Here is a 23888-nt window from a genome sequence, read left to right as displayed (position 1 = left end):
CCTTATCCTGAGGTTGCTTTCGGTTATGGACGTCGTACTTGTCCAGGTAAGGGCCTACTGGAGTAAACTTACTATTACGAGCTTCGAGTTCAAGCTCTTCTTCAATCCTCCAGGCCAGTATCTAGCCCGCGACTCCGTATGGATAGCAATAGTTTCTGTTCTAGCCACCTGTGATATAACGAAGGCGGTCGATGAGCATGGCAAGGTCATTGAGCCGACCGACGATTGCGTGTCTGGTATCGTGGCGTAAGAAACCCTCGGATCATTTATTGTCTTACACCTATTTCTGACTATTGAACTATTGCGCTAAACCGTATAGATACCCTCTGCCTTTTGCATGCAATTTCAAACCGCGATCTGTTGCTGCCGAGAGGTTGATAAGCTTGACAATCGACCAAGTAGATGACTGACCGCCGGCGGGCTCGGAGGGGGAAGGTTTGTAGGTACATTGGAGGATCAGAGAGGTAAGACAGTCTCGATGGCTTCCTTTCCTGATGATCCATAATGTTATGCTTTACGATTCGCATTGAACACATTGGACGATAATATATCATATCACGGTGGAGTACTTGGTACATAAAAAGACAAAGGAAGGTATGGCGGCGATAAACGCAAACGTGAGGAGAGAGTGGTAAGGAACGAGGGAATGTGCAAGATAAATACAAGGCTCTGAGTGCTCATGCTGAAGGTACAACATGAGGACAGATATGAGACTCGATAGATAACGGTCATGGATGTCGTCACAGAAATATATAGGAAGAGAGGGCATGTGAGAATATAATATATAGATAGGAACGATTAATGAAAATAGAGGCGCTGACCAGCCAAGCGGCGATTAGAAATACAGAACTACTGATACAAGACTTCCTTGGACATCTTCGAATGTCCTCAATGCTGAGTAGTATACACGTCGTAAAGATGAAGGGAGACATAGAGGCCGGGATGCGCCAGAATTTGAATCCGTTATACGATGTGGGCAGGTTTCGGTACGTTGAGTGAAGGAATGACGGGGAGCACGCAAATTTCGCTATCGTGAGAGCCATTGACCAACGTGTCACTTGTCATCGTAAAAGGAAGGTCCTGAACAGTTCCGGGCGGTATGTCACGATCCACTGGTTCGACAGACACAGTATCCTGGGACTCGATAGAATGAGGCCGAGGGTCCTGCCAAATCCAGAGAGGTTCGCGGAACCTAACAAGAAGAGGTAGGATCAGCAAAAACCATGCAAGGAATACGTAGGGAGATGTGAGCACTTAGGTGGAGAGTTACGGGGCTGGGGAACGTCTTGTCTCAGAAGACGTTTTCTAATCCACCAGACGAAAACTCGAGCCTCCTTAGAAATATCAGGATGACAGAGGTAAAAGACGGAGCAGAATACGACAGTGCATGTTGCGACAGTCACAGCATTGAGGGTGAGATCAGCAAAGTGCTCGTTCGTGACGGACTCGGAGGTATAGGTGTCGATTAAGGATAGTTGTTGAGTAACGTCCGATAAGGCATTGAGAGGGCGATAGTTAGGCACGGCCACCAAAAAATCCAACAGTGTAGTCGCAGTGATCATAGTCGTATCATATACGCTCGCGATGATGAAGGCGATCACACGCATGCGGTTGGCGAGGTCGAGAACTGTGAACGTATCGATACGGGGTCTTATTACCGCCCACCAACGAATCACGACGAAGACTTGCTCAATATGTCAGTGAAGAAAATCGGTTACATCCGTAGGCTGAACAACAAACCAGCGTAGACAATGGTGAGGAGTGCCAAGACTAGAGGGGGGCACCAGATGAAAAGAATTGACAAGGACGTGACGAACGTTGATGGTCGACAACCGAAGTCTTCGATGACGGCGAAACGGCGAGACTGAAACGCGCAGTCTTCCGATGGGGGTCAGCCGTGCATGCGAGGTCAAGAAATAGGGGGGCGTACGGATGGCCATAATGGCGAGAGGAAGACCAAGACATAGTGCTGCTTCTCGATATTGCGTATGGCGCCGACGCCGATACGCTTCAGTCGGGGTTATCTCGTCGGCCTTGGACACTAGCATCGCCAACCTCATACAGAACGCGAGACACGTAGCAGCCAACGCGGTAGGCCATCCAACCATGAGCTTTGTCGCTAAGATGAAATGAGATAGATCCTTGTAGATGGAGAAAACAAACATGGAGTACTCACTAATATCACACCAGACGGTGGCAACCTTGTCCACATTGTTGGCCCATACAATCGCGTCAACGGCGTAGGTGATATCGAGACACAACAGCCACAGGATGTGAGCGACCATTGCAACATTGCCACTACGCAAGTAGTAGAACAGCGGCAAGGGTAGAGAGATGATGCTTAAAAAAGATAGAATTGGGATCTCGGGACGCATTCGGGGCCCGCAGCCTAAGGGAGAGAGAGATTGTGGAAGCAGGAAAGAAAACAGTAGAAGGGAATAGTTCTCGAGATTGAACGCAGCGCCGACTTTTGTACGGGCCCTGGCATATATGTACATCAAATCTGTATGTTGAACATGCTATGTCAGCATTGGAAAAACCATGGCCAACCGTATCGGATGCTATCGGATGCGGTATGTTAGTAAAGAGCAGTCCAAGTTTGGACGCAAGCAAGATTTCTGAGCAATCAGAGTGCGCGAGAAGCACCGGAATCGGGAATATATCAGCCCGGTGCTGATGCCACCCCGTCCGGTATACACGACGAGCAGCTTGTCCTTGTTCCTCCAACCATGATTCAGAGCACTCTCAATGGCCTCTGGATATAGTGAGAATTCAAATTGAGTCGTATTTATTGTCTTTTTTTTTTTTGCCAATTTTTTGCGGTAGTCGGCTAGCAACACCAGGCAACACCGCTCGGCTCCGCATCATCCCGGCCCCGAGGCCAACGCAGTAGAACACGACTTGCGACTTCCTTACGACGTCGTGCGCTCTTCGAATTCTCTTGCGATGTGACTCAAAGAGAAACAAAGCTCCTGAGCCTCGCCGAGCACGACATCGAGCAACTAACCCTCAAGAGTGCCATTCCGTCGATTGCGATAGACAGCCCGAGGATCATCTCAGAACGCCGGTACCAGTCTCAAAACGAATATGGCATTCATGATCAGGCGACTCACTTATCGGTTCAGGTTACACCTCTTGAGCTAGGCTAACACTGCAGCTGGGCTCTGCTGAGCTCCTTTGAGTGATTGCGATTCAAGATCGTTCCCCCCGAACTTGATCTAAGCGTACAATGACTCAAGTGCAATATATCATGAGCAATATATATATATTAAAATACAGAACATACGATGCTGGGCATGCGAGAGCAAGGATATGACAGCTTTAACGAGGAAGGAATGGGATAGTGGGAGACATAGGACGACCGGCGTAGATAGAAGTAGGATGATACACAAAGTTAGTGTACACATCAATATATAAAAACATTTACTCGAGAGCAGGCAGGAGAAACTGGAGGGAAAAGGAATGTGAGGATACAGATCTAGGACGATTTGTACAGAAGATAAATAGAAAATGAACGCATGAGATGAGCTAGTGATACAAGCTTGTTGACTTCTTCGAGAAAGCGTGAATAGAAAGACATGTTGTTCGTGGTGGGTGGTCTTGATCATCAGGCTATCAAAGATCGTGGCAGACAAAAAAACCAGAAAGCGAGGAAAAGCAATTAAGGACGTGGATGGAAAGAAGAGAAGAGGAGCCTGTCGAGGTCTTGAGGTATTTCAGTGGGCAGGGAGTCCTCCTCAAGCTATTGAATGGCCTGAAGGCTTCACGCCCGGGACGGCAGGGAGAATATCACCATCATCGCGTTCACGCCGGTCGTTATCGAAGGTCTCAGAGGTCCTCGTAGTCGAACGACTCGGAAGGTCAACCCTGGTATCCTGGAGTTCCACATGCGTAGTCTGCGGCGAGTGCGTAGCCCGCGCAAATTGAAGGGCACGACTCGTCCTATGACGAGGAAAATTCAGCTGTATTCCGAAAAGACTAAGAATTGAACTCACAAATACAAAGATCCAGGCTGGCCGTCGGTGTCCAGTTCATCGGGCAGGTCTTGTCTCATCACTAGAGCCTTGATGGAGCGGAAGAACCTACGAAATAGCTTCGCAATATTGCCGTGACAGAAGTAGAACACTCCGACGAAGGCCACAGTAGGATACAAAACGAGCAAATACGACAAGTTAAGATATGCATAGTGGTTCGGGGGAGCAGAGTCGAAGGAAAACGTGTCGATGCGAGAGAACTGCCAAATGTTGCCACGTAGGTCCGCCAGGGGCTGGTAAAATGGAACAGAGACGGCCAGATCGAATATCATGACGGCCATGACCACGACCGCTTCGACGACAGCCAAGCAGACGTGAAGCGAAAGACGCGTCCATACTTCACTGGGTGGGCTGATTCCTTCGAGTTCGATCCATCTTTGCCTTATGAACCGGGCTACCAGTGCTAGAGATATCGAATCAGGACACATATGCTACACAAGAGATGTATTGCGTGGGACGCACCGGCATAGAACATTGCCAACAGGGCCATGACCATTGGAGGGCACCAAAGAAGAACGACAGACAACCAGGTGACAAAGATAGAAGGAAAGCAGCCGAAGTCCTCGTTAATGTCGAAACGATGTGTTTGGAACGCGATGTCTACCAACATGTTCTATGGATGAGTAGATGAAGGAAGAAGAGGGAGGGAACCATACGAATTAGCATAACCAGGATAGGAAGACCGAGGCATAGAGCACATCCGCGAAACTGCCTCAGGCGCTTGCTTCTCGCGTTGTCTCTATCCAAACCGCGAGTCAGGTCGTGGAGTTGCATAGAAAAACAGAGACAATATGCGGAGAGCGCTGTCGGCCACCCAACAAGGATCTTTGATGCTGTGTGCGGGTAACATGGATGTCAGTCGTATACAGCACGAGAAGATGTGAAGGGAGAACGGCTGACATATATCGCACCACCCCGAGGCAACGATGTTCACATTGCCTGCCCAAATGATGGTGTTCACGATGTAGATGAGGTTGAGAATAACAATCCAGAATATGAATATTATCGTTGAGGCGAACTTCGTTCGTAGATGGTAGTAGGTCGGAAGCGGGAGAAGCCCCAGGAAAAGGAAAGAGAATATGGGGATTTCGAGTTGCATTGCGTTTGCAGGCCAGTGCGTATAACGAGGAAAAGGAGAAGTGAGGGATGTAGGGAAGAGGCACGACTCTCTTATATTTTATACACAGCCGGCACCGGGCAAAGCAACCCCCTATTAGCGGGCCATGTGATCTTCTTGTGCCAAACTCGTGTATACGACGTCGTTAGTGCCGTTTTGCCAGGTGCCCGCGACAAACAGAAATCCACAGCAGCACAAATGCGATGATAAAGAGAAAGTCCAGATGCCCAAGGATGCCCATTCGCGATGTGGCGCCTATCGCTATCACTCCGCTTCATCAGAGAAGCAAAGGCCCCTGCACATTTATCGTGGGTCATCTGTCCCCTGAATGTGTATAACCAATAACAGAAGTCTGGAGCTTAGACAATGTTCGTTAGGTGGCAACGCAGTGACAAGCACGCCGGGTTGGAAGGAACAATGGCATACCCAGCGCCAACACGAAATGCAAGAAAGGTGAGAATTCATCATAGATCGTCATAAGGATAGCAAGGGCCGGAGGAGTAATATAAGTACAACGGGTATCGCGATATGAAATGAGAATGGGAAAGAGACGCCAGCATTTCTTCGCCGATAATGCTTCTGGTCTATACTATGAAATCATTGCTTCTGAAGCGTCTCTGGCTTCGTAGAGAGCCAAGAAGCAAACCTGTAAACGGCAGCGCATGCAACAATGATCCATAACAACAGTGGCGCGGCGTTTCCGAAGGTGATAGCAGGGAAGGTTGAATGGACAATGGGAAGGCCGTGGAGACAAGGTGTTTCTGGGGTTGCCAATGAGTCGTCCTCGTAATGCTCGCGTTTGCTGAGGTGTGTTGCAAGATCGGAGGGAAGGTTGGAGGAGTTCGACGCCTGAACCAAGTTGGCCATGTAATTCGTGGGTAACGCAGGACTTAGTCGGCAGGCTGAGTCATAGTCTACCAAGAAGCGAAAGGTGAGCTATTTGAACACACGGAGGCGACTGACCGGTACATACCTGCTAGACGAGATGGAATGGCACGGAATGGCAGGAAGTCATCCGGCGGGGTAGATGCCGGGAGTTGGCATTCAAGGCAAGAGTGAAGGATGGAGGGAGGAGCCACGCGGCATGTACAAGAGATATCGTCGGTGGCGCAGGACTATTGCGACCCCAATCATGAGTATCGGCGTCTGGAAAAGGCGATCTCGGATGGTGCACTACTCACCTCGACAGCTTGCTCGACAACATGACAAGATGAGAAGCACTGGAAGATATCACAAGATGAGTGACCGGGAGTGTTGCCTAGAATTGAATTATCCGAAAGCTTACTTGATCCCGAGTAGCATCGTCGAGGACGCAAACTTGAAGTTCAACGCTTAGAGGACTGAGGGGGCTTGCTCGCGTCGGGTTTAACGCTAGGTGCAATTATGAAGATGAGAGTGAGTTTTTCATCTTCAGAGATTCACCACACAGAAGCGGACTTACAATTCAGCCCACAGAGACCCGCGAAAATAAGAGACCAGAAGAACATAGTGTGAGCAGAAGACGGTCACGAAGGAGGATTAGAGCGGTTTCAAGAGAGAGAGTCGAGCAAAGGTGAGGGGCAATGTGACTTGCACTTGCGCCCTCCCCTCCTTATTATATGCCATCCACTGGTGAGACATTCTGCGATGAGGATGGTGGGCTTCGTTGCGTCTGCTATCGTAGGGGTCTCACGACAAAACAATAAGGATGTTGGCAAGCGAGGCCGCCACCGCATCGGCGTGCCCGCTATGATGACTCAGCAACCCCTGGACGCGCCACTCCACACCTTATGACACTGATTACAACGGCAGGAGCGGAAGTGCAGCTAGGTGCAGCAAAGACAACGCAGCCATACACATGTAGTTATATAGTAGATCTGTAGCTCAGACTTGACCGAGGGTACTGTCATAAATCACTGATCAGTTCTCAACTTCGAGTCTAAGCAAAACTTGCAGAAGACATTCAAAAGGCTAGTGCCACACAGGATATGTGCTGGGCTTTCGTCTTGTATCCCTTACGGAGGGTCATGAAGTCTGCATACTGAGTCTGATTAGGATATAGTGGTAAGTGTCAGGAATAGCAGCACAGAGAGGGCTAATGGCCCAGGGACACACAGACACAGACACAGATATGGGTACAGCGACAAGGGTAAGGGTATGTACATGGACGAGTTTTTGAACCTAACCCTAACCCTAAACCGGGAGAACTCCGAAATGTGCCACAGTGGCCCCACAAGCGTCCGCCACAACCACAACCAACAGTAAGTACATCGTGAAATTAATCGTATGTGGTACAGCCTGGTGCCATCGTGAAGGAGTCGTGAAGTAGTACTAGGAGAGTAGACCAGCCTCCCCGGAACAAGTAAAGTATGAAGCGATGTAGTCGTCAGATCAACCTGAGTGTCGTGTGGTATGTATGAGGTCGTGGATGGAGTAGGAATAACGATACAGTTCACAAATACAGACATCAAACGGCTGACTAGATGAAATGTCTATGAGACCAGCTCACAGACTTTACATCTGTAGAATGGATGAAAATGAAGCAAGTCCAGGGGATACGGACATGCCGTAATGTCCAAAAGGTATGTATGATATGCGGAAGGAGGTATGTTTCTCAAAGGAGAGGCACGTATGCCAGGAGTAATATCTGGAAAGAGGAAAGAGGGACAGTGCCCGCGTTAGCTGTAAAACGAGGAGTGCGGTGTCAAGGCTAAGTACTAAACGAGGAGTACTCACAGCATGCTGCATTACATTACGATACACAGCCACTGTATAGAACCGCCGATAGTTTCGTGTTCAAAGTCGCAGGGATATGATGGCGACTGAACGGGTGGGACGTTGGTGGTGTCGATGGTCAACACCGATGACAGCGGAGGAGCAAGCTCCTCCAGGGTTTGGAAGTCGTCCATGTCGGACGCAATGAGTGTAATGGTTGCTCGGATGAAATTCAAATGTGATTTTAGATAAATCGTCACAGAAAGAGTGTAAATGGGAGAAGATGCAGAGGATAGGTATCGCTGAGGGATAGCGCCAGGAGTGATGGCTCGGAATGTTTGGAGGGAGTGATGGCTTCGGGGTTACATGAGGGCGTCCCTGACAATCATGTTAGTATTTATACGTCTGTGACGACGCCCTACCTGGTTTGACACGCAGCTGTGTTGACGCAAAGCGGAACAATAGCGAAAAACAAGAAACCCGAGTTTATTGTTGGCTTCTCGCATCACGTGGCTAAATCGAACACTGCGGGCGCGCCGGCGCGTCGGAGACCCAATTGTTCGGCATCCTGCTCAATAGCGTCCCCAATTTGCCGTTCCTTTGTTCGTCCCCAACAATGTATCCCCATACGATGCAGTACCCCACCCATAAAGGCGGCATCGGCGACTGCTCTGTCTCTTGCTCGTCCTCTACTTGAGTCTTATCGGGGTTTTGTATGATATGTCGACTTATCCTGCTTTCTCCATTTTTGCCTTCCTCGGGCTATGTCTCGTTATGCTTCCTCTGCCGTGGCACATGCAGGCATGGAACTCAGGCACATGTCTCTACATGTTCTGGGTAGGGATCGCTTGCCTCAACTTTTTCGTCAATTCTGTTGTATGGCATGGTAATGCAACGGACCTTGCTCCAGCCTGGTGTGAAATATGTAAGTCGCGTCCCGCATTTCTTGGAACTCGGCACTGACTGCCCTCCATAGCCATCCGTATCATACTCGGCAGTGCCGTTGCCATACCGGCCGCATCTCTTTGTATCAATCGTCGACTTTATATCATAGCTTCTGGCACTACCTCCAGCGTCACTACTGGTCTTCGCGATGTACGTCCTGGTCATATACCATGTTTCCATGCATTGATCATCCTTGGCTCCGTTTCAGAAACAAAAGGCTATCTTAGTTGACATGGTCATTGGACTCGGTATCCCAGTTGTCCAGATCGTGTTAGGTGTGTGCTTTTTGCGGACCCTGTCTTTCTCTTCATCTTACTCATATATTCCGCATTTTTGTGTAGCTTGCATTGTGCAAGGTACACCATCTTGCTCTTCATTCTAGCTCTTCCTTTTTTGAAATTTATTCTCCTCAAGGGCATCGCTATGATATTTACGAGGACTTTGGCTGCTTCCCTGCCATCTACAATACTCCGGTCGCGTACGCTCTGGTTTCGGCTTGGCCATTAGCCATTGGTTCAGTCTCTGGGATCTACTGCCGTTCGTCCCTTGATTGCTCGATCACAACGACTATAACCATAAACTGACTCTTCACTTTAACAATCTTTGATTGACTAGTTTTGACTCTACGAACATTCGTTCGTCGGCGGTCCGAGTTCAACCAAGTCTTGCGACGCCATTCTTCCCTCACCTTCGACCGATACTTCCGTCTCATGGCCTTGGCCTCTGCCGATCTCCTCATCACCATCCCTATCAGTGCATACGGCATGTATCTCACCATCATCAACGGTACCATCCAGCCTTGGATTAGCTGGGCCGACACACATTTCGATTATCCCAGAGTCAACCTGTATCCCTTGGTTCTTTGGCAAACCAACCATAAGGGTGCCGTGTCCATGGAGCTAACGAGATGGATGGTACCTGCGTGCGCGATTGTCTTTTTCGGCTTCTTCGGTTTCGCGCAGGAAGCGAAGAGGGGATACCGCAAGGCTTTGGATCTCTGTATCAAACATGCTCCCTTCTTGCGTCGCTTGTAAGTGTGTCTTTGATCATGGACGAGTCACTCTACTCATTTTGTTCACAGCACTCAAAAGCCGCTTGACCGCCGTCACGGACCAATCCTTCCGACGCAGGATCGCAAGCAGACCCAACGCCTTCGCGACTCCCTTGACTTTATTGACGAGATGCCCGAAGATCCTAGTTCTTCAGCATCGTCGTCCACGTTGAGACCTACGTCGACTGATGAATACAAAACCGTCGTTTCCCACGAGTCATCAAACATGGCGGAGAAGGGTGATAACGGGTACGTTGTCGTCTAGGACCTTGTGTCTCCGCATATCTGCTACGTCCGCCTACCTTTATGGCTTTCGCGGGATACAGTATAGTAGGAGCACATTCTCGGACAGCATTGCCTTTTCCTTCATGCACATGTATAGACGACATGGCCATATAATTTTCGCTTCGCTCTCATGATAGATTCTTTCAATTCGGTGTATAATCTTCCAGCACGACCTTACGACCTCATCTCATCTTAGCTTCATCTTCGCTTCGTTCTCCTGACAGATTCTTCAAATTCAGTGTATAATCTTCATCTTCCTTCACGACCTCACGACCTCATCTCATCTCTCACCCTTCACTGCATTCAGCATTGTGTCTCTTTTCTTGTGTCATTATCAACGTCCCTTCCCCCTTATCCGACCTATATCATATCAATCTCACTGCGGACATTCGGCTGCACTTACACGATTCCTGCTGCTATACAGTCTTCTCGTCATTCGTGACTCGGATTTTGTTCACTGTCGCTACGCTCTCCTGTCTTCGATTCTCTGCGGGTTTTCAGAGGGTATAGCTCTACAACGTTGAACGGACAATGCATTTGCTGCTTCGCAATCGTGCTCTCATCGTCTGATGTGTGGTCTTCATTGAACCTGTGGTGGAGGGAGCCCGGCAAGAGGCTGGTGAGTCTGTCAACTCACTGTCGAAATGCCGAGAGCATCAGTCTTTCATGGAGTAGTGGAAGGTGCAGTTATCCAAGTAAATCATCCAAAAAGTCCTCCATCTGAGCCTTCGGAGCCTTGGGTGGCTCTTTAGCTTCGAGCGGGAGCGGTGGTGCTTGTACATAAGACCTGTCTAGAGCATGTCACCATGCAGTTAGCGATTTGGCGTAAAGATATCCAACAATTAGAGTGGACGACTGGAAGGAATCCAGAAAAGGAGGGACTATACCTTGTTTTCGTGTCGCTGCCCCGCGAGTGTTCGGTCTGCCTCTCTGTGGCGAAGCAGCTTTTGCCCTGAACCGTGTCTTCAGATCTGTGGGACCATTAAATATCAGTCCCAAAAGTCGGAAAATATTTTGTTCTCCGGACTCACCTCTGCTTGCTTCCGCCGCGGCTTTCTCCTGGCTCATCGCCTCGAGTTCTGGGTCCCATTCGATTTGTTGCACCTTGCCCTTGTGGCTGGGCGGTTCTGACATGCCTTTACCAGAGATATGTGCCAAGGTATGGTCCACGTCATCTTCATCAACTTGGTTTTCTGGAGGCTTCAGTGTTGGCCCAGCACCATCATCCAGACGTTGCCTCTCCAAGAACTTCGACAAGTCAACCTCGGGCTCAAGTATAGGCTCTCCTGTGATTATCACATCCCGTTAACGCCGTATCACATGGCTTTTCAATAGCAAGGGCTTACCATCCGAGTCTAGTTCAGGCTCATCCTCGACGTACCTGTCGGCATTCGTGCCAAGTTGGCGCCTGGAGTATCTCTGCTGTAATTCCTGAGCTTCCTCTTCATCCAGTTCTTCTGTACGTTCTCCATCCAGGAGCAGTCGTTCTCGAAATTCAGCTGGACGACCTCCACCGCGACCGCGACCACGAGCACGAAGATACTTTCCGAGTCCACCTCGAGACTTTCCTCGTCCTCGCCCTCGTCCTCTGCCTCTAGAAGGACTTGGACCATCTGCAGCTGTGGCGCTCGAAGAACTCGGTTCCATCTAGGATAGAGACAATGGCAGAGGTCTGGAGTATATAAAAGATTTTATATATACCCTCCTTACGCAAGATCAAACGTATTTACCTATCCTCCGACCGTTTTTTTCGTCGCTGTGGAGAAGTGTGGCCTGGATGATGTGGTGGCGGAGAGAGATGAAATTGATTGTAATACGAATTCATGCTCCGACACGGCATACGCCGCGTGCCCGTTTCGCAGACAAAGCAGACACCCCCCAGTCGGTTTTATTGTCCACATCTATGTATCCATCATCTTATCCTTTACAAAGCATAAATATCCACTCAGTATTCCTCACGAAACGTTCACCTCACTGGTACCATCTCTCCCTCAACCTCTTCCTCTCCACCATCGGCTTCGTCACAATAATTGCCACAGCCAATCCAGTAATCGTCAACACCAATTGTACCTTATTGAAGTTCTCACTCAGGATATCGAACGTTCCTGAGGGCGTGACGCGTGTAAAGAAGAGGTCAAGACCGTAGGCGAAGACGAGGGAGGTGGATTCGAGGAGAGCGGGGGAGGTCAGTACTTGGCGGACATTTGCAACCTGAAGAATAGCAGTCAGCAAATGCATATCTATAGAGGACGGACAGAGATAAAACTGACCTCGTAAGTGTGTGAGAGAACGCGACGGGGGTCGTCTGGGATGAGGGGATCATACTGGAAAAGCATCTCTTCTTGCTCTTCTGCCGTGGGCTTTTGTTTTGGTCGACGGGGATCTAGCAGTCTTCTCGGGAAGGACTGGATCTGGTGCTTCTCGTTCGCAACTGAAACAATGAGGTCAGGACGCGTTCATAAAGACGAAAGTGAGATGGTCAAGAGATGCGTACCGATGAGATCCTTCGTCGTCACACCAAACTTAGTGGAAGTCGTAGCCAGAGCCGTGACCCCATGTGGGAACACGAACGACTGGCTGATCGCCCTAACATCGAGGCTCTTGTTCGAGTAGGACGACATATCGGAACTAAATGAGGAAAAATTTTCAGTGACCATTCCCTGCAGTAGAGCGGGAAGGTATGTAGTAAAAGTACTAACCTCCGTGTCTTATCATCCGCCCCCTTGCCCTCATACAACTCCACCGAAACCATCCTATACCCCTTTGCCTCCCCAACCCCTTTACTCTCCCCATCCCAAAACACATACACCAACCAATTCTCCACAAAGCTTGCCTTCACATCCTCACACCCTCCCCCACCTGGAAACATGACACTATACACCAAACTCCCTTTCGCCCCATCCAACACACTGATGGCGCAGTCCTCCGCTCCTCCAGAGATCACAGCGAACAGCGTCGGGGTGAGGTATTTGTATAGCGTGGTACGGTTACCCAGTACTTTTCCGAGGCTGGCCACTGGACCCGTAGGTTTTCTGACGATTTCGATGATGTCGTGTGCGGGAGGGAGTGAGGTCTGCCATGTTGGGCCACTGGCGGTGTGGCGGGAGAGGCCAGAGTCAGGAGCGATCGAGTGGCCTGTGAGTTGGCGGGCTCCTGGGCGGCCTGTCCGGAGTGGGAAGTGGAGGCTTGGGGAGAGGGATGCGAAGAGGGATTTCGTGATGTCGGTTTCGGGGTAGAGGTAGACCTAAGATGACGGCAGATAGGCTTAAAATTTAGACCAGCAAGAGTGAGCAAAACCGACCAACATACCTGGAGGAACTCGTCGAGGAGTACGACAACTTTCGCCTCGTCAGTTGGAAGCAAGTAGGCGTCGACGATAGGGCCCTGAATGATGTCGAAACCCTGCAGTAATGCTCCCTTTTTCTCCTCTTCCCTCACATTCTCGCCTGTAAGTGCGTTGACATGGAACAGCACCGTATCCACCAGACCATTATCAGCAATCCTCTGCGCCACGACAACGACCTCAGGTCCAGCCGTCTTTCCCTCGTCATCAATATCCCCCACGGCTCTCACCACGAAAACCTTCACAGGCACGATCTTTGCACCCACCTCCACCGCCCAACCCAACGCAAACACCCTACTCCATACAATCTCCCCATTACTCGAGTCCAAACCATACACCTTTCCGTACTCAGTAGCCGCGACTATAATCTTGCGGAACCCGAACTCATCACGAGCAAGCTCAACGATAGCTGCAGTCTCGTTCGTGGGATTGACGGTACCGGTAAGCGCAGGAGTAGGAGCGGTCAAAGCGGATGCATAAGACCCCGTAGCAAAGCGCTTGATGAAGTGTACGAGGTAAGCAGGTAGGTCCTTGGCGTCGACGATCTGGCGTTGCACCCTCTCGATGAAAGATTCCGTCCTGTGGTCACCAGAACTACTGAGAATATCGCGAGCCTCCGGAAGTTCGACCATCTCAGCTACGGCGATATGTGCGAGTGACTCTTCGCGCGTCCAGAGGAGACGATCGCCTTGCCAGAGTTGAATCGCGCCAGTTGAAGTAGTGAGAGAGAGGTAGGGGACGAGGTCGTAAGCTTGTGGGTAGGGGACTTGCAGGGCCGCCTGCACGTCGACATTGATCGCTAAGTAAGATTGACGAGGAGATGAGATAGATCACGCGTACATGAGTTAGGATACCATGCGTGTTGGTGTCGAAGGCGAAGGTGAAGCCTGAGACGAGACCTTTTCCGTCTGCGAGATGTGGCGCGTACACATGTGCGGAGCCTTTCTATAAGTGAAAACAAACATATTGAATGAAATCAGCACCACGTCCAGAAGTCTATGGGAAAGAATAGAGCAGGAGACTTACTTTCAAAGCATGCGACCAAAACACCCTCCCAATATACGGCATGCCCTCGCCGTCCAATCCACCCACATACATCGACTCCGCATTCACAGCCGACCTGGCCTGGATTCCATCCAAGTCAATAGCCATGCAAGCACTTCCAAGATACGACTCAGACGAACCGAGTCAGCAAATTCCCAAACAACCTTCAACCCTTCCTTCTCTTCGGTCAATTTCACAATCCTTGCTGTCCCATCTCCCGCCTTCAAAGCCACAAAATACCCCTGCTCCGCCAATCCTACATCCAGTACCTGCTCATATGACGCGGCTTTGATGGCTGTAGGCTTCGAGTCAAGCTTTTGTGTGAGTGCAACGGATTTGATGGTGCCGGATTCGAGCCAGACAATTTGAGGGGCGGACGTGGTTGGGTACAGGGAGAGAAGGGATGAAGGACCGTCGGTGATGCTGGACGGGATATTTGCCGAGGCCAGTTCCGCGCCTGAGGAGGTGGACAGAGATGTTACGTGAAGAGTGTATGAGGCGAAAGATTTAGAGAGGCCGACAATGTAGGCCGTTGTGGGTGTGGCGATGATCTTTGAGTAGATGACCTGAGACCTGTTGGTTCTAGACTTAGCCTCATGACAACGACAATCTTAACAATGGAAGGACGTACGTCTGATCCGGTGAAATCCATTTCCACAATTCTTTACCCGTACTATCTAACTTCCGTACGACGTGGCCTTCCGTCAAGACAATGAGGTCGATCGACTCTGAGGCCGAAGAGGAAACGAAGGCGATGGAAGCACCGGTGTGGTCTGGTTCAAGTAGACGGGCGGACTCCGGTTTATGCAGACGCCGTTCTACGATGAGGGCCCCTGAAGTATAGTCGAATGTCCGAAGTGTGGCGCCACCTGGTCCCGATAGTGACGCAACAACTACGACGAGGAAAGCGATCAGTGGAATGAACTGAGCCGCATCGGACCCACAAGAAGTGGAGGATGAAGATACATACCATCGTCATGTTTGTGATAGCCAATGATAGGATCTTCTGGTTCGTATATCCACCTCCATGCTGTTCGTTTGGGCCACAGTGCGACTGTCAACAATCGTTCGAGCATTGTACAAAACAACTGCGTACCTACCAACTGATCCATTATTCGCATGCACCGCACCCAACACGTTACTATGTGTCCCACTGATTAACATCCCTTCTCCTGGAGGTGCCTTCGTTTTCAACCTTGACTTTCGTGGTGGTGCATGTAATGATGGTGCCGTGGCAATTGAGCGCGTAAATGGGACCCCAAGCTGGGCTTTGTTCCAGTCTATTACGCCGGCTTGTGATTCAAGAAGTGCATTGGCAGAGGCCAAGAAGGCAAGGCCTGTCACGAGAGATGAGCTGGTCCAACGCATCCTTGGACTTTGTCGGACGGTATAAGACGCGTCCTTTCTGTCGATGGGCGACTATGCGCTGAAGGGTCGGTAACTATAATATAACAACGGTTTAAGTTCCGTAGCTATGCCAAAACACCGATTGCAACGGTGCAAGGGGCCTTCTTGCACGATTGATTGTGGGGGTGACGTGTTTGGACAACCACAGCGCCGAACGCGAAGGGATTGTTGTCAAACCCAAGGTCTTTACACAACATAACTTCTTAGTCATTCGAAGACAACAAGAACAATGAAAGGCGACGTACTGTCGTTTATGAGCACGTTCTCGAAGACAACAAACCAGAGCCAGGCTAAGTGCGGGAAGTGACGAAAGCTTGAAACCGTTTGTAGCAGTGCTTGTTACTTTGTAGCCCGATCACTACAGCTGACATAATCATCACTATAACATGCGGACGAAGGACCGAGCACCCCTTGTCTGCTTGCCACCACCATCCCCCAGCTCGCTCTTAACGTCCTCAGCATCTGCTTGACCCCTTGCACCTCAGCTATTTTGTAGCAGATATTTGACCTTGCTATTAGGAACTTGTAGAGAACGGAGAATATCATGTCTAAGCCAGGTACCCCGGGGACGTCCACACCGTCGAACACCCTTCTCCTTCGCCGACAACTGACTGAGCTCACGAAGCATCCTGTCGAGGGTTTCTCTGCTGGTATGCACTCGTTCCAATATCTTGATGATGCTACCCCAAGCAGAAGACGCACGAACGATCTATCTCTGCGTGAACTGCACTAGGAGGTATTCGAAACAGTCAATTTATTATTGCATTTATAGGACTCGTCGATGATGACAACTTACTGGAATGGGAGGTCCTCATCATTGGGTACGTGCTTGAATTATTCCTCATCACACCATCCGCAAGTACTGATCACACCTTCGTTCGATGGCGATCGAACAGCCCACCAGACACCATGTAGTGCGTGAACGCAATTTACAGCACATATATTCTTTGCTCACGATTATGTTCTTGTTTGGATGGCTCTGTCGTATAGTGAGGGAGGGTTCTTCAAGGCACGGTTATCCTTCCCTTCTGAGTTCCCATTGCTCCCGCCGAAGATGCGCTTTATCACCCCGATGTGGCATCCGAACAGTACGTTCCGTCTCCCTTACTTTCTTCTACCCGTATGCTTTGGATCACCTCTGATGGTGTTATGTACAGTTTACGCGGATGGTACTGTCTGTATCTCCATTCTCGTGAGTTGCCTCATCCTTGCTTTTTGCATTCTTTCGGAGAAGCCGTGGGATGTGCTCACGTCCCGTCTGGGTTTGCAGCATGCGCCTGGCGACGATCAGTACGGATACGAAGACGCAGGCGAACGATGGATGCCAGTGCACTCTATCGAGTCCATCGTGAGTAAAGCTTGACAATCGCATTTCCTTCGCGCCGTTCGCATCCTTCCATAGCCTTCCGTCACCTTCCACACGTTTTAGACGGACATCCCCAAACGACAACATGCCCATATTTCCTCCCTCTTCCCTCTTCCATCATCCGACACTGTTTCAAAATTACTCTCCTACCTTTTCTCTCAATTCTGAACTGACCGAGCTCTCTGTTATCCCTTTCCCTCCTACGCCACTCTATATCGTCAATCGATCGCGTGACCCACTTCATCTCCCACCGCCCCTATACTACGACTCACAACTGCGAAAAATAGCTACTAAGCGTGATCTCCCTCCTGTCATCGGACACGCCCAACCTCGACAGTCCCGCGAACGTCGACGCGGCGAAGGAGGTCAGAACGGACCCTGCCGGTACGTACAACTTCCCTTCTCCTTCCTCCCCACCACCTCTCCCTCGTAATACTCACATTGTCGTTCATTGTTTGATGTTTGTTTAGGCTACAAGAAGAAGGTCCGACGCTTGGTGCGCAGGAGTGCAGAGGAGGCTTTTGACTAGACTGGGAGAACTGTTCGCTCAGTCTCTGTTCTTCCTTCCTTCCCATCCCATCCCGTCCGTCATTCACGTACGACCCCTCATGACCACCGAACTCCGCTGCCAGTGTACACCACCCGCTCGCTTTCGCACATATATTCATTTTACTTAATGTATGTTTGTATCCATTCCGTCCTCACCGCTTTTCACTCCGTCTCCTCCCCCTCTCCTTTTCATCCTCATCGCCTCAGATCACAGGTTTCGTTTTTTCGGCTCGTACTGTTACTAGTCGCCGTTGTCAACTCCAACTCCAACTTCATCTACGTCCTTGAGTCTGATCCTTACGAATTCCTTTCATTTTGAGACTGTGGCTGAAATCAATAGCAGAGACCCTCTTGATATTGTTCTTCGTCGAGGGATGAGTCTGCGAGTGCGCGACAGGGCGCAGGATTGGCCCAGAGACCTCGAAACTCTAGATAAGGTAGTTTGAAGTCAAGGCTTCAAACTTCAAGGCAATTTCGCGACCCCAAAGGGAAGAACTTGCAATCGAAAGAGCCTATGTGACCAATGGGGCGGCTCGATTCCAACCGGCCTGATGCCTAAGGTATAAGAACGAGATCCTCGAATGACATTGCCATTTCTGGAAGCGTAGGTATACGTATCGGGTGAAGCAAGCGATAGTCGTTGTGAACACTCAAAACGAAAATGGCCGTGACTCAAATTCAGCAATCTGAAAATCAAAAAGCCGAAGTCACGAAGAAGAGGATGTAAAGGTGAAGAGGGGCAAGGGGTAAGATGAAGCAGGTAAAGTCGGTACAAGGTAGAGGTGAGGTAAGGCGGGGTGCGAGGAGGTGAGAGGAGAGCGCGGTGTTGGGAGGTACGAAGTAGGGTGTCGCATGTGAAGTAACAACCAGTGAAACTGATAGAGGATAAAAGACAGAGGGTGCATGTGGCGAGGTAGGCAGAATCATTGACAGGCGATGAATTGAAAAAGGCGGGTGAACATGGAACGGGAGCATGGGGTGACGATGATCCAGGAAATAGAGACGCGAGTGGTGTGGAAGGCAGGGGTGAAGCATAAATGAGGTAGCGCGATGAAGAAAAAGTGTGAAAAGGGGACGGTATAGTAGAGCGTCAGCTCCCGGTATCGAACCTCGGGGCATTCGGCAGGAAACTCACATAGCATAATACAATCCAGAAGAGACGATAAACCGCAGGACAGAAAAGAAAACCGAGAGTAGAAATGAGAATAGAACCGAGGAAAGGGATAGAAACATGGCGGCATGGCAGATCGTACACGCACGACTCGAAGAGAAAATGTTGGCATTGTAAGCAGCCTAACGCCTGATCACATCAAAACTGATCCACCTGCCATCTTTCTTCTTCTCCTCCACCTTCATCTGACACATCTCACATACATACTTCCTCGAGAAGCCGTTCGCACCACCAGACTTCCACTTGTGTTGCACCCCGGGTTTACCCTGGCAAGTGTCAAGGTTGGGTGTGGCGACAGGTAAGGATGGTTTCGGCTGGTCGACAACGAGGACCACAGAGAGGGGCTCTGATGTAGCAAGCGTAGCGGAGGATGCGTCCCCCCTAAGAGCTTGACCGCGACCACGAGGTTGAGTGGATTGGACGACCGTAACTGTGCCGCTTGAAGGACTCATCACATCCTGAGCCCTCGTTCTTGGCCTACCCCTCGTACCTCCAGCTCGAGTCACTGGACCAGTAGGTGGGCTCTCAGCCCGTCGAACAGTCATTTGCACGGGTACTGCTCCCGTATCGAACGACGACCCAGCCGGATCCCACAATCCGCTTGCTTTCGACTTAGTCTCCTTCACGATACACGCACACTTCTTGCACGTATACCTCCTCCAACTCCGAGTCGCTCCTTGCATAACGCGCCATTCGTGAGAGCCTATTGAGTGGCCCGAGCGACAAGGGGGAACTTCGGTGGCGACAGGGTGGCGGGGGAGCTCCGCTGTCCGAAGACTGAAATCCAAGCCTTGACTTGAACCGGGGAGGTCGTCTTCGGATTTTGGGAGGATGGGAAGAACTTCGTCGTCGGCAACCGTAGATTGAGAGTGGTAGGAGTAAAAGTCAGTGTCGCCACTCGAAGAATCGGAGTCGGAATCTGTGGGCGGGTCTGGGTTCGGGTCTGAGGCAACATTGGTAGAAGACGAGGATTGGGAGATTGGACGCGGGAGAGGCGGAGGACGGATCGCTCGTGAGCGCGTCATTGGACGAGTTGGGGGTGACGGTGAAGGTGAAGGTGAAGGCGAAGGCTCAGAATCCACGTCCGCGTCTATCGAGTTCTGTGAAGAGGAGGGTGTCGAGAATGTCGAGCGTTGGGTCGAGGTAGCATCCAGTGGAGCGACTAGTGTCGATGAAGACGAAAAGTCCGAAGATGTTTGACTCAGTGGCGTGGCGCGTCTACCGACTACGAGTGGTATTTTCCCGCCATAATTGGCCTCTGCATGATCAGCAGATATAATTTAGCATCATCGAAGTGGACTGCATAGATCGGGATAGTACTGACCAGCTTTGATCGCGTTTAGCTGGCGTGCTCCCAACCAGGCGAAGCCTTTCTTCTTGTGCTTGTAGCCCACTGCATACCATGCGGACGCTCGAAGCCGTTCGTCTGCATGTTCGGCAGGAGTGCGACCTAGACAAAGCGCGCAGGATTATTTCATTTTCAAAGCTCATAGCAAAGGGCAGGACACTTACCACTAAAGTACTTATCGATATAGGATTGCTTCACCAACTCTGACCTTTTCGGCTCAGACTTTGATCGCTGACTCGAGCTCGGGGACGACGGTTCAGGGGTTGAGTCATCGTCTAAATCTGAGGTTTTTTGAGGTCAGCTCCTCGAGAGCAAATCCAGGTAACATTGAATCACTGCGGCGGCACAGACACTCACCGGTGTTTGCATCCTCCTGGTCATCAAGCTTGATCGCAGCCGATAACTCGCCATTGTACTTTGGCATAACCTTCTCGCCCTCCTTAAGATGTTCTCGATATCTCTGAGGATTGGTATCTTCCAGTATTAGCGCTGGGTCGGGCCTCCAGTGCTCCATTTCTCCCAATGTCGAATCAGGGATATCAGACACCAGAGCTTGAAGGGGATTTTTCGGGCGTGCCTCTGAAATGTCGACCGGGTCATGCAAAGTCTTGATGTTATTCACGTCTTCCTGGATCTGTTGCTGGTTTTCGCCCGTCTTCGTTAGATCCTACACTTGGGTCAGTCCGGTTCCTCCGAAATCCGACGTCACAAAATGTGCTCACGACGGCAGCCTCAAAGCACGATGCGAGCTTCCTTGACTCTTCAGATGCAGCAAGGTCTGGATGGTTGGCCGTGTGCGCCGTCCATTTCCTGCTGATCTGGCCTAGCAGCGATGTCCCATGTTGAATGACGAAGGTATCAATGGAGGCCTGAGGCATGTCTTTGAGGCTGTTTTTTCGAGAGGATACAGCCGCAGCCGGAGAAGCACGCTGGGAAGGCGGGAATATGTTTGATCGTTTGGGGACCAGGCGAGGGTCAGAGCAAACCCAGAACTTATCGCCATCGAGATCACTGGCAAAAAAAGAACAACAATATGAGCGATGACACCGGGCAAGAAGTAGAGTAGATAAGTCGGAACCCTTACCCGCCGCTGATCATGTCTGTGACAGAGCGTGGACAGCTCTCATGTCCGGAGAACACTGAGATAGGCAAGGTTCTTCAGGTGGACTGACCAACAACGCACGAACGACGGTGCATACCGATGCAATTCGTATGATGCAGCAACTCAGGCTTGCTGACCGCCTTGAACACTCTCATGTCTAGAAAACGGAGACAATCATGAATGCCCCGATGTGCAGAAATGAACGCACACGTACCTCCAGGAGCGTAAGCAGGAGTCCTTTGCCGCATCGCCATTCCGTCAGTTCGTACTCGCATTTCCGTCGTGAGGGAAGCATCGCTCACCTGCAGACTACGACCCAACCGATGATAACGCCATCTCGATGGGGCATATGTATGTAGACTTCATCTGGCTTGAGCGTCCGAGATTCGTCCACAATTCCAAACAGCAACCAAGATAACTTACATTGGACATAAGCTGATTAGCACATACCATGTAAATATTCAAGTGTGATGAAAGTTATGCGATACCTTAACATCGATGCAGATCTTTTCTCTCAGCCTCCTGTACCGTAATTTTTGATACTTCAGCATCAACCATTTGACGTACGGCTCGCTGAGATCATGCGAAGCCAGAAGCCCCTCGAATACTGTAAACAGAACTGTCAGAAATGATGACGCAGTAGAAGGTGAGGCGGCTTACATTCTTGATTGAAGCCCTCGCCGTCCGCGTCGAGCTGCGCAGAGTCCGTGCCTTCCAAAATCTCAATGGCCTTATCACGATCGGTCATGAACAAATCGAGCTTCTCCAATTGCTCGTTGAGTAGCTCGTGGATCGTCTGAGCGGCCAATGAGTCAGAGTCGGCATTGATAATAGAATACAGCAGAATGATACGCACTGCGGCAGGGATCCCTGCTGTCAGGAGCAACAGAATGTACATTTTGTTGAGCCTGGCCGAACCCGCAGGGTGCGATACAGCGTTGATCTCTAGCGAGGTCAGTCGGCCGTCATATTTCTTCATCGAAGGACGGACTGCGATCCAATTCTCGCCCATATGAAGCACATCTGTACAGAAGGCGTCGGGGTAGCCAACGAGCATGCCTTTGTGACCGTTCCAACGAATCTGGATACCTAGCAGGAGAATTATTTTATGAGCATCCTGTGAAGTCTGAGGATTGGAAAATGAACTTACAGTGCGTGTCCCGTCGAATGCCTCTGTTAGCACATATAATGGCCAAAACGGAATCTCGAATAACACCGCAACCATCAGACATGAGAGTACCGTCTCGGGCTACAAGGTCAGGTATCTCGGTGACACGGCTGTGAGGGGCCTACGATGAACGGCAGTGAGCTTTCAATTTAAGAAATGCTAGCCACGGAGAAGACATGACCATACATCCAGTCCGACTGCCGTGGAGGAAAAAGACAGGCCAAGTCGCGCGGCATACTTCCCATACCCTGACTTCTGGTAGACAGCGTCCAGCTTTCCAAACGTACGCAAGAGCTTTTGGGTAGCTGCTTTGTCGCCTTCGAACATCATGAACTGAGTGGCTTTTAGTTGAGATTCGGTGTAGCCTAAGAAGGTATACCTGTCGAGTGCGCCAATTTCGTCAGTATGGCAAAGACGAGCGACAAAGACCACGAGCGCCCCGCTGTGACCGACAAGGAGGGCAATGCCCCTGATGGATAGTTGCGGCACCATGACCCATTAAGTCTATTATGGCACCTCAGTGTGACTGAAGGTGACTGAAGATGACTCATTCAGCTCGAAAGAAATGTATGGCGTCCAGATTATCTGTGCCGGCGTGCAGCGCCTTAAAACCAAAAGATCGGTATAATACTACACACCTGTGGCCATCTTGTTGTATACCTTCGTGCACGACATGCTCCATGATCTTCGGAATGTCTCGAGACCGAACATCCCCATCGCGGTAGGAATCCTTGTTATTGCGAATCTTGAAAGAGACGACAACGATCTTGTAAGTCTCGTCCCCCAAGATCCTAGCGGCGCGCATCGACGGATGTAATTGTGTCCTCAAGTCACTGAGCACAGGTACGTGCTTAGAGCCCTGACGGCCCCATTTGATCGTTGCCTTCCTGATCACGACGTACTCATCCTTCTTGAACGCGCCTTCACGGCTGGGCCCTGCTGGTGGCATAACAAAGGGGGGTAAGAAAACAAAGGTTCAAATAGTGAGGTGTCGCGGTTGGAAAGCAGAGGTGGTTTATAGTACAAGGTAGCGCAAGAAATGTCGGAGAGAAGAGGGGGAGGTGAGGGAGAGAGAGAGAGAGAGAAAGGGCCTAATGAGGGAGGAAACAAAGGCAGAGTCGCCGCGTCGTGGGCCACAAACTCAGCGTGGTTGAAATTGGGCACGTGTGACGGAAGCATTCACCGTAAAGATGGCGACTCGCCACAGGGGCTAAGGTGGCCACAGTCCACCTTGCGGTGCAAATTTCCTCGATGAGTATTGTGG

At 50.4% G+C, this 23888-nt stretch overlaps 9 protein-coding genes across 9 annotated transcripts; 2 read left to right on the top strand and 7 right to left on the bottom strand.

Annotated features, from left to right (window-relative positions):
* Positions 1 to 1714: 1714 nt before the first annotated feature.
* Positions 1715 to 2375, bottom strand: STEHIDRAFT_61192 (fungal pheromone STE3G-protein-coupled receptor; the record flags this gene model as incomplete). The annotated part of the gene is made up of 3 exons (XM_007306226.1): positions 1715 to 1878; positions 1931 to 2119; positions 2177 to 2375. 3 exons carry the CDS (start codon positions 2373 to 2375, stop codon positions 1715 to 1717), a joined length of 552 nt encoding a protein of 183 aa, XP_007306288.1.
* A 2095-nt stretch (positions 2376 to 4470) lies between these two features.
* STEHIDRAFT_31050 (fungal pheromone STE3G-protein-coupled receptor) lies at positions 4471 to 5034 on the bottom strand (the record flags this gene model as incomplete). Its single annotated transcript, XM_007306208.1, has 3 exons — positions 4471 to 4634; positions 4691 to 4867; positions 4935 to 5034. Coding segments are annotated over 3 exons (441 nt in total), but the record flags the coding sequence as incomplete, so codon positions are not given.
* Positions 5035 to 5609: 575 nt separating this feature from the next.
* STEHIDRAFT_148412 (uncharacterized protein) lies at positions 5610 to 6708 on the bottom strand. Its single transcript, XM_007306393.1, has 5 exons — positions 6593 to 6708; positions 6437 to 6522; positions 6333 to 6371; positions 6125 to 6266; positions 5610 to 6065 (listed from the first exon to the last, which is right to left on the bottom strand). The coding sequence occupies exons 1-5, from the start codon at positions 6636 to 6638 to the stop codon at positions 5749 to 5751; spliced, it is 630 nt and encodes a 209-aa protein (XP_007306455.1). The 5' UTR covers positions 6639 to 6708; the 3' UTR covers positions 5610 to 5748.
* Positions 6709 to 7557: 849 nt separating this feature from the next.
* Positions 7558 to 8152, bottom strand: STEHIDRAFT_123121 (uncharacterized protein). The gene is made up of 2 exons (XM_007306392.1): positions 7867 to 8152; positions 7558 to 7777 (listed from the first exon to the last, which is right to left on the bottom strand). Exon 1 carries the CDS (start codon positions 8037 to 8039, stop codon positions 7878 to 7880), a length of 162 nt encoding a protein of 53 aa, XP_007306454.1. The 5' UTR covers positions 8040 to 8152; the 3' UTR covers positions 7558 to 7777; positions 7867 to 7877.
* A 404-nt stretch (positions 8153 to 8556) lies between these two features.
* Positions 8557 to 9824, top strand: STEHIDRAFT_61154 (fungal pheromone STE3G-protein-coupled receptor; the record flags this gene model as incomplete). The annotated part of the gene is made up of 5 exons (XM_007306224.1): positions 8557 to 8770; positions 8822 to 8940; positions 8999 to 9060; positions 9173 to 9327; positions 9406 to 9824. Coding segments are annotated over 5 exons (969 nt in total), but the record flags the coding sequence as incomplete, so codon positions are not given.
* Positions 9825 to 10802: 978 nt separating this feature from the next.
* STEHIDRAFT_170034 (uncharacterized protein) lies at positions 10803 to 11881 on the bottom strand. The gene is made up of 5 exons (XM_007306391.1): positions 11857 to 11881; positions 11473 to 11798; positions 11158 to 11412; positions 11014 to 11097; positions 10803 to 10917 (listed from the first exon to the last, which is right to left on the bottom strand). Exons 2-5 carry the CDS (start codon positions 11771 to 11773, stop codon positions 10814 to 10816), a joined length of 744 nt encoding a protein of 247 aa, XP_007306453.1. The 5' UTR covers positions 11774 to 11798; positions 11857 to 11881; the 3' UTR covers positions 10803 to 10813.
* Positions 11882 to 11993: 112 nt separating this feature from the next.
* STEHIDRAFT_123118 (DUF1620-domain-containing protein) lies at positions 11994 to 16081 on the bottom strand. The gene is made up of 11 exons (XM_007306390.1): positions 15614 to 16081; positions 15484 to 15543; positions 15145 to 15406; positions 14654 to 15086; positions 14496 to 14594; positions 14310 to 14414; positions 13436 to 14248; positions 12826 to 13370; positions 12621 to 12754; positions 12397 to 12557; positions 11994 to 12337 (listed from the first exon to the last, which is right to left on the bottom strand). Exons 1-11 carry the CDS (start codon positions 15879 to 15881, stop codon positions 12098 to 12100), a joined length of 3120 nt encoding a protein of 1039 aa, XP_007306452.1. The 5' UTR covers positions 15882 to 16081; the 3' UTR covers positions 11994 to 12097.
* Positions 16082 to 16345: 264 nt separating this feature from the next.
* On the top strand, positions 16346 to 18180 carry STEHIDRAFT_82201 (ubiquitin-conjugating enzyme). Its single transcript, XM_007306273.1, has 8 exons — positions 16346 to 16570; positions 16693 to 16741; positions 16817 to 16834; positions 16911 to 17008; positions 17078 to 17112; positions 17191 to 17268; positions 17574 to 17670; positions 17757 to 18180. The coding sequence occupies exons 1-8, from the start codon at positions 16465 to 16467 to the stop codon at positions 17813 to 17815; spliced, it is 540 nt and encodes a 179-aa protein (XP_007306335.1). The 5' UTR covers positions 16346 to 16464; the 3' UTR covers positions 17816 to 18180.
* A 414-nt stretch (positions 18181 to 18594) lies between these two features.
* STEHIDRAFT_170031 (RdRP-domain-containing protein) lies at positions 18595 to 23670 on the bottom strand. Its single transcript, XM_007306389.1, has 15 exons — positions 23263 to 23670; positions 22811 to 23003; positions 22607 to 22745; positions 22313 to 22545; positions 22117 to 22252; positions 21945 to 22063; positions 21759 to 21874; positions 21671 to 21693; positions 21554 to 21613; positions 21439 to 21493; positions 21077 to 21365; positions 20712 to 21021; positions 20519 to 20635; positions 20331 to 20456; positions 18595 to 20264 (listed from the first exon to the last, which is right to left on the bottom strand). The coding sequence occupies exons 1-15, from the start codon at positions 23571 to 23573 to the stop codon at positions 19129 to 19131; spliced, it is 3363 nt and encodes a 1120-aa protein (XP_007306451.1). The 5' UTR covers positions 23574 to 23670; the 3' UTR covers positions 18595 to 19128.
* Positions 23671 to 23888: the final 218 nt, after the last annotated feature.

This window comes from Stereum hirsutum (assembly GCF_000264905.1).
Source record: "Stereum hirsutum FP-91666 SS1 unplaced genomic scaffold STEHIscaffold_11, whole genome shotgun sequence".
Taxonomy (NCBI): domain Eukaryota; kingdom Fungi; phylum Basidiomycota; class Agaricomycetes; order Russulales; family Stereaceae; genus Stereum; species Stereum hirsutum.
Note: the sequence above shows the minus strand (reverse complement) of the source record. Positions and strands in the feature narration are given on the sequence as shown.